The 8,435-nt window shown below is 55.6% G+C and overlaps 1 protein-coding gene across 1 annotated transcript; it reads left to right on the plus strand.

Annotated features, from left to right (window-relative positions):
- The first annotated feature begins 146 nt into the window (after positions 1 to 146).
- NCDN (neurochondrin) lies at positions 147 to 3,624 on the plus strand. Its single transcript, XM_057403483.1, has 6 exons — positions 147 to 274; positions 648 to 1,634; positions 1,847 to 2,073; positions 2,249 to 2,473; positions 2,686 to 2,828; positions 3,096 to 3,624. Exons 1-6 carry the CDS (start codon positions 179 to 181, stop codon positions 3,530 to 3,532), a joined length of 2,115 nt encoding a protein of 704 aa, XP_057259466.1. The 5' UTR covers positions 147 to 178; the 3' UTR covers positions 3,533 to 3,624.
- The last annotated feature ends 4,811 nt before the right edge of the window (positions 3,625 to 8,435 follow it).

Consider the following 8,435-nt stretch of genomic DNA (forward strand, 5'->3'; position numbering starts at 1 on the left):
GCCCACAGGCCGCGCGGGAGCGGTGGCTTCAGGGACCGCCCAACAAGGCGGCAAGCGGTTGGGCTGTGACGCGGAAGCCGCGCGTGGATTGGCTGGAAGGCAGAACGGGGCGGGGCATCGGTAAAGGGCCCGGCGTGCTACCGGGTGCGCTCCGTGTCCGTGCGGCGGCCGCCGGGCCATGGCCGAGGCCGCGGGCAGCTCCGCGCTGAGGCGGTGCCTGGATGTGCTCAGGGACGCGAGGAACGACAGCGAGCAGTTCGCAGCGCTGCTCCTGGTAAGGAACCGGGGCGCCACCGGGTCGGGAGAGGGCAGGGGGAAAGCGAAACCTCCGCACACGCGACCTCCGCGTGTGCGGAGGTCGGGGCTGAGCGGCGTTGGGAGCCTCGGGGCGAGGCGCTTCAGAGCCCTCACGGTCCCATCAGCAAGGCAGAAGGAGCCCGGCCTTGTCCGGGTGCGCTGAGGGGTCATGCGTGCTGCCACGCTCCCAAACCCCCCTGGGAAAGCTCCCGTTAGCGCTTAGAGCAAGCGCCCAGCTCAGCGGGTGCTTCTCTGCGCTAATAAAAGCTGTTTAAGGCTTCTTACTTGCCTGTTGAACCCTGTACATTCTGCAAACCGCTTGCAGTGCTCACCCCTGGTTTGCCTTGCAGGTGACCAAAGCGGTCAGAGCTGGAGAAGTAGACGCCAAGACCCGTCGCCAGATCTTTGATGCAATTGGATTCACATTTCCCACTCGCCTGCTCGCGTCTGCGAAGCCCCCACCGGGCTGCCCCGATCACACCTTCCGGGCGCTGGGCCTTACTCTGCTGGCATGCTTCTGCACCGATCCCGAGTTAGCGGCGCACTCCCAGATCCTGAACAAAATCCCAACCTTCAATGACATCCTGGTTTCCCCCTGCAATCCGGACAGCGCACCCATGGTTGATGATGTATACCAGTGCCTCAGTGCCGTCATGGCCACGAGCAGGGGGCCCAGAGAGTTGGTGACCAAAGGGACAGTGTCTGCCCTGTGCCAGGCATATGTGAATTGCAGTTATGGCTCTGACCGTGCGTTGGCTCTGCTCCTGGGGCTGTTGGCCATAGCAGAGGAGAAGTGCTGGCAGAGAGATGCTCCACACCTCCTGGCCGTGCTGAGCAAGCTTTCCGAGGATTTCCTCAAGACTGAAGACAGGACCAAATTCGAGCTGTGCAAGGTTCTGCCTCATTTCATCCCCTTGTCACCACCGCTCACACAGGACCCACAGGGCTCTGAGTGCCTCCATAGGCTTTACAAAGGGCTGGCTAACATCTTGGGCAGTAAACTCAGCCAGTCGCAGCGGGACCCTGCCCTCAAGCTTGCTGCCTGCCTTGTGCAGGCCTATGGGTCAGAGTGGATCCCAGCAGGCAGTGCTGGAAGCAAGTTCCTGGCCTTGTTGGTGAACTTGGCTTGTGTGGAGGTCCGCCTGACCCTAGAGGAGCCAGATCCCTTGGAGGTGGAGGGGAAGAAAGAAGTGGTAACAGCCTGCTATGTCCTTATTGAGATGGGGATCCAGGAGTGCCTGAGAGAAGAGAAACCACTGCTCGAGGAGGTGCAGAAAATGCAACTCATGAGGATCATGGAGGAGGCATTTGGAGCTGTAATATTCTACCTGAGGCAGGTAATGCAGGGTTTGCAAGCAAAGAGCATGTTTTTGTGTGTTTCTTGGGGAGGCTTTTACAGCTGCTAACCAGGATGCTTACTGGGTGCTCAGCAGCTCATGGCTGTGTAGAGGCAAACTGCATCTGGGCCCACTGCAGTTTTCATACCTACAGCAGCTCGATAGAACAGTGGCCCGAACATCATTTTCTTTTTGCTTGCTTCTTCATGCAGGTTAAACAGGAGGAGCTACAAGATCCTTTCATATTTGCTTCTGTTCGAATCCTTGGAGCCTGGATGGCAGAAGAGACATCCTCCCTCAAGCAGGAAATCTGCGAGCTCTTGCCCTTCCTTGTTCTTTATGCTAGAAGGCTTTTCAAAGAGGGCAGCTCAGCTCAGAGTCCTCCCCAGTCAGAGGTGGTCAGCACCGAGGGCTCTGGCTTACCCCAGGATGCTCTGAGGTGTGTATTTTAATCACAGAATTGATGCATTTCAGCACAAGCCTGCTCAAATCTTCTCTTTTCCATTCTCCCTGCAGTGCCAGTTCCGTGGCTCTTTTTTTACCCCCCACAGCTGGATTAAATGCAGGGCTTAGACCCATTCTACCTCGTGCTCCCAATTTCTTTCCCCTTCCAGGCTTCTGCTACCTGGTTTTTGCCATTTAACAGCAGAGGACAGGCCCCGGGACATCCTCATCTCAGAAGGGGCACCAGCACTGCTGTGTGAGTACTTCCTCCATCAGTGGGAGGTGCTGACCTCCAAGCCTGGGTCCCTGACTCCACTGACAAGCACTGAAATGAGTCTGCAGACCATGTGTGGGATCTTCCTTAACCTGGTTGTGACAGCACCAGACCTCATCAGGTAATGGAGCCACAAGAGCTTGCTCTGATTGCACCCTCTTTCTTCCCAGTGACGTTGTGAAGTGAGCTTACAGGATCTGTTAAAGCTAAAAAGGGATGTCCCTTTTTCAAAAGCAGTTACATTACTTTTTTGGTGCTGCATTTAACCTTGACATTTCCAGGTGCTTCTGGCTCTGCTCAGGAAGCACGGCTCAGGTTTTGCTTTCTCTCTAGGCAAGACAAAACCTTTCGCTCCTTGATGGACACGCTGATGAAGTCTCTTCCACTTCTGCTGCCCCAGAAGGATCACCTGGCTCTAGCAGCAAACATTGCCACTCTGGGCCTGATGATGGCCAGGATCCTTGCAGATTCCACAGGTAGGAGGAGTTCCCATTGGCAAATCACTCTAGCTGATTGGGCTGGAGAAGGCAAATATGAGGGAAGCAGGTCCAGTTTGTAGTTGGAAAAGTGGCAAAACCAAAAGCCTGGTGGAGTAAGGAATAGGCAGGAAATACAGCAGGCTGATGCACTGGGATTAAGAGATTTCTCAGGCAGGAGGGGGTTATCCTGCTCTCCCCAAAAGCCCTGCTGCAGACAGAAACACTGAAGGGCGCTCTGTATCAAATAATTCCTTTTTCTTCCAGCTCTCCAGGGGACACAGCGTACCAAGGAGTTCTTTGGGGCTGCCATTTCCTTCCTATCCCAGGCCCACACTGCCCAAGCAGAGCCTGGCAGTGACAGCTTGACCTTGGCTGTTTCGCCTGCCTACACGAGTGCCTGGGCTGACATCAGTGAGCTCTGGTTCCTGGGAATGCAGGCCTTGGCCGGCTGCATCCCACTTTTCCCCTGGCTGCCACAAGGCATGCTCCAGGCGCAGTGGCTGGAAGGGCTCTCCGAGCTCCTGACCCGTGTTGCTGCAGCCTCGGTGGACTTTGAGCTCATCACTGCTTTCCAGGGGGTGCTGGTGGAGCTGGCCAGAGCCAGCAAGCCCTGCAGGGACGTGATCCTGTCACACCACGGCAGGGAGTGGGCCAACCTCTATGGTATGGCAGCTTTGGAACAGTGTCTGTCTGAGCAGTGAAGAGCCAGCAGCACCCTGGTGTGGGGAGCAGTCAGCACAAGATCTGGTCAACATCTGCCCCACACCCTTTGGTGCCAGATGGGGATAAAACCACATTCAGTACCAGACTTCCTAAACCTGGAGTGATGTGGCAGAGATGAGCCGATGCACAGAGCTCTTGCTGCCTCAGAACGTTTCAGCATACCCCCACTTGACCCTCTGTTTCTTTTCAAAAGCAGCCTGTATTATTAAAGACGTTTTTCTGTTGCTTTGTTTTTCATACTCCTGCAGTGTTGGGATTTATTTCTGCCCAGGGCCCTCAGAGCTTGCCTGCTTCTGCCATTAACACACTCCCAGTTTTGTCGCAGCAAGGGTGTCACTTTAAGTCAGAGGCTTGCACGTGTTAACGTGTAAAGCAACTTGGCACTACACACAGAAACCTGCAAAAAGCAGGAACAGGGACAGCTTTAATATTTACTGATGGCAGTGCCCTGTGACTTGGCACAGACCTGGCCCCTTCCAATGGGAAGCTGTAGAAACGTGCTTGCGCCATATGGGACAACAACTCCCTGTTCATGACTGACACCAGATCATCATCGTAATTCCAAATGTATGTTTAGAAACCCTTCACAGCACACTTGAAATGGCCCGGTGTTCCCTGTTAAGCACCCACACATGGCACAGCCGCAGGGATTTGTATTTCCCCGGGCTCCCTGGCTGCAGGGTTGGGATGTAAAGGGATTTTCCCCTATTGCCAGGCTATGGCTTCAACCTGGGCTGCAGCTCTTCCACCAGGTGTCAGTCGAGGAGCAAGTTGGGAGCAGCAGCCTCGCCGGAGCTGGATCTGCTCCCAGACCCAGGCGCTGATCCCGGCTGTCCCCAGAACTGCAGGGGGGCTGCGGAATCGTTTGGCACAGAGGAAATCGAGCAAAGCAGAGCTGAGCTGAGCTGCTTTGTACCAGATCCTTAGCTCTGTGAAGGCAAACACAGCTGGAGCGGAGGCAGCCGCTGCTGCTCAGGGCAGATCTTTCTGATCTTTCCAGCTGAGCTCGGAAAAGTTCCTGCAAGCTGGGACAAAGGTGGGTGCTCCCAGAAGGCAGCGATGTAAGCCAAACACACAAATGAGCCTCCTGGCCTTGGAAAAGAGCACAGCTGCCTGAGTGTGGGCTGGGAGAGCGTCCCCGTCCTGCCAGGAGCACCCCAGCCCTGCACCCAGGGAAACAGCAATGCATTGGAAGAGTCAGAAACATTTCAGATTGCCATAAAAACCATCCCAACCCTCAAATGCTTTACCTTCCATTCTTCCTGGGCCCGTGTGCTCTTCTGCCTCTGGTCAAAGGGTGTGGAATTCCTGTTAAGGAAAGACTCTCATTAGTGCTAATGAGAGGCGCCTTTATCAGCAGGAGGGTGCCCTGCTCTCCTCCCTCCCAGCACTGCACTGGGCTCACTGTGGTTCTCCGTGCTGGCTTGGCCATCCTTCATCCCCGCAGGCAATGGTAGGAGCTTCCCCAACACCTGACCAGAGATCCAGCCTGGTCCTGAGGACCCTATCCCAGACCAGAACAGCCCCCAACCCAGAGGCCTTTAGCTGCTTGTCTTCAATTCCAGGCAGGCTAACTGGGAGCAAACCAAAGCCCAGCGAAGTTCTCCATTTTATCCTTCCCCACATCCTAGGGCGCTGGGGTTTGGCCCCCAGCAGGTGCCTGGGAAGCACCTGACCCTCATTCTCATGCTCCTCCAAGGAAATTCCCATCAGGTGAAAGCATCCCAGAGATGCTGTTGTGTAGATGTGGGGGCTCCTTGAAGACTATCATAGAATTCCAGATTGGTTTGGGTTGAAGGGACCTTAAAGCTTCTCCAGCTCCAACCCCTGCCATGGGCAGGGACCCCTTCCACTGGAGCAGCTTGCTCCAAGCCCCTGTGTCCAACCTGGCCTTGAACACTGCCAGTGATGGGGCAGCCACAGCTTCTCTCTGTGCCAGTGCCTCAACACCTTCATAGTGAAGGGTGGTGATACCCTCATATCACCACCCTCTTGTCCTGGGACACCACTTTCCAAGCACATTCTAGGACTGAGCACCCCTAAAAGGCCATTGTCCCTCCCCAAGGCCCCTGGCTGTCACAGCAGGAGCTCAGCACATTCAGGAAGGGAGAGCACAGGCCCTGGTGGAGGCCCCCTGCCATGTGGGTGCCTCCTTTGGCTCTGCTTGTGCCAGGCTGCAGGCCCTGGCGTGCCCAGCATGGCTCAGCCCTGCGCTAGGGAAACAGTGCCAAGGCTTCAAAGGCTGTGGGGTGACTCCTTGGCCACCCCAAGCTTTGTAAACCCAACTGCAAGTTCTCCCCTGGCAGCATTTACCACTGTGGCACCGATGCTCCAGTGCCAGAAAGGCACCACCTAACCTCCCTTGTCATCTGCCCCGCTTTGAGATCCCAGCACAGAGTGGAATTGCAGCCAGCAGCACTCAGAGGAAACTGTGCTTTATCTCCCAGTGCCTTTTCAACACCAGGACAAGCCCTCCAGGAACAAGGAGATCGTTCATCGTGGCTTGGATGAGGTGGATAAGCCCCCAGAGGAGCAGATGCGCATGCCATTTCACTTTGACAGCTCAAATGTCCTAACACCATTGCAATCCCCACCACAGCATGCATTATCCTACACTGTTTATTCACATCACCCCAAAAGCAGTGGCAATAAAAGTATTTCATAGGGCTGTTACGTGGCTGCTAGTGCAGCCCCTTCCCACAAACCTCATGCAGTGAGAGGTGTCAGGGGTAGTGAGGAGCAGCAAGGGGCTGCCCCCTTCCCTACCCTCCCCTCGACAGGGTCCCCATCCTTCTCCCCAAAGCCCTGCCTGGCTCTCCAGCCCCATACCAAAGACCTTCCTTCCCCACCTGGATTCCCAGGAAGGAGATGTGGGAAATGATAGGAGCAGCCCACATTTCTCCCAGGTGGTGATGGGAGCTGGGCTTCTGGAGTAAAACCAGTTCACCTTTGGCTGGGGCAGAGACCTGTGCTCACGTGCTCTTGCTTCTGTGTCCCTACTGCAGGTATTTTCAGCAGGTATTTTCACTGCTGAGCCCTGAAAGCCGAGGTTGCTGCCTCAAGGAAGAGCCAACAGAGACACTGATCACCGGTCATTGGTCACTGATCACTGGGAAGGAACCTTGGGAACTTCGGTACAAAACCAGTTTTCCAGAGACTTCTGGCTTGGGTGCAAATGCAACAAGTGGTCCCTGGGGTGGAGACCTGGCCCAGAGTGACAAAGAGGGCTCCCCATAGCTGTGGGGCGAGGGGACAGCTCTCATGTTGAGGACCTTGAAATGATCATGTCATTGTTAGCAAACACAAAGGCTTTTTGGCAGAGCAGAACACAAGCACAGCTGGTCCTTACGCTGGGAGGCTAAGAGCAGGTAGTGGGGAACTGCAACAGAGCACCCTGTGTTGTGATGACACCCAGCACTTGCCGTGGCCATGATGAACCAGTAACAGAACCAGTGTGTGTGCAGCACCCAGTGTGACCGTCCTTGGCCCTGCCTGGGACCTTGGGACAGCAGGTTAAAGCAAGTAATTGTTCATCCTCACTGCTGTGGCTTAACGCTGCCTCCTGCCCATGGGAGATCCATAGGATTAACTTGTCCTCATCACCAAGAGGGTGAAAATACTTGAAGCTGTACAGAGCGAGCATCCTCCTGCTTGCCCTGGAATCCCACATGCGGGCTGGTGCATGGATTTTGCAGTTTCACCTCTTTCAGATAAATAAAGACCAACATTATATGGACCAGAGGAGCAGGGGACGTGAAGAATGAACGGGAAAATAACTGCAAAATACAGCATGTCAAATCCAATTTTTTCCCAGCAAATGAAATGGATCTGGTTCCTACGGGCAAGGACCCCTTCCACTGGAGCAGCTTGCTCCAAGCACCTGTGTCCAACCTGGCCTTGAGCACTGCCAGGGATGGGGCAGCCACAGCTTCCTTGGGCACCCTGTGCCAGCGCCTCAGCACCCACAAAGGGAAGAACTTCTGCCTAATGTCTAATCTAAATTCACCCTCTTTCAATTTAAAACTGAAGTGCCATCTTTAAAACTAAATGCTATCTTTAATAGAAATAAATTAGAATAAATGATCAGCCTTTGCCTCCTAAAGACAGGTGGCAGGGTAATATTAAAAGAAATGAATAAAAATTCATTTAATGAGCATTGTTAATTAAACCTGGAAATCAAAGAGGTCTGCGTTGTGGGAATTCAGAGGAGAAATGAAAATGAAGGGAGCTGTAGCTCGGGGCAGGAAGAGCGGAATTAAATTAAGAGCGATGTGGGATGGTGCGCGTTGGTGCCGATCTCACCCGCCGCGCGTTGCAGCGCAGTAAAGGGGTTGTTCTGTGCTCGCACACCAATTACACGCTGCCACCCATGGAAACTCCTGCTCAGCAACGGGCCCCCGGGTGGCACGGTGAGACCGTGGGGCCCCGCGGGACATGACCCTGCCCGGGGCCCGGTCTCGGTGCCCTGCACCGGCGTGCGGCGGGTCGGGGGTGTCAGTGGGGGTCACTCCGTGCCGCTGGCCGGCCGCTGCTCCCTCCCGAGCCCCGCCGGTGCCCGGTGCCGCGGACGGGGCCCCGGTGCTGCGGGCCCGCCTCGCCCTGCCCCGGAGGGAGGGCCTAAGCAGAGGGCGAGGGAGGGATGGAGAGGAGGAGGGAGGGAGGAAGAGGAGGAGAGAGGGATGGAGAAGAGGAGGGATGGAGGAGGGCGGGAGGCAGGCACGCTCTCCGTCGTTGCTTCCCAAATTCCCCTGGCTCTATCTCCCCGCTCCCGCCCGTCCCCTCGGGCGGGAGACCCAGACCCTTCCCTCTCTCCCCAGGTCTGGGCTGAGGGTCCCTGCTTCCCATCGTGGAGGAGCGAGAAGAACCCCGAGGGGAGCCCCT

The sequence above is a fragment of the Pezoporus wallicus genome, unplaced genomic scaffold, assembly GCF_028554395.1.
Source record: "Pezoporus wallicus isolate ANWC-B61680 ecotype Strahan unplaced genomic scaffold, APGP_CSIRO_Pwel_v1 contig_8232, whole genome shotgun sequence".
Taxonomy (NCBI): domain Eukaryota; kingdom Metazoa; phylum Chordata; class Aves; order Psittaciformes; family Psittacidae; genus Pezoporus; species Pezoporus wallicus.

What these genes read in the sequence shown, in the direction of transcription:
- NCDN (XM_057403483.1), top strand. Translation starts at nt 179, where the DNA reads ATGGCCGAGGCCGCGGGCAGCTCCGCGCTGAGGCGGTGCCTGGATGTG. An exon ending in TTACCCCAGGATGCTCTGAG is followed by an intron (nt 2,074 to 2,248) that starts GTGTGTATTTTA and finishes TTCCCCTTCCAG; the next exon opens with GCTTCTGCTACCTGGTTTTT. An exon ending in ACAGCACCAGACCTCATCAG is followed by an intron (nt 2,474 to 2,685) that starts GTAATGGAGCCA and finishes CTTTCTCTCTAG; the next exon opens with GCAAGACAAAACCTTTCGCT.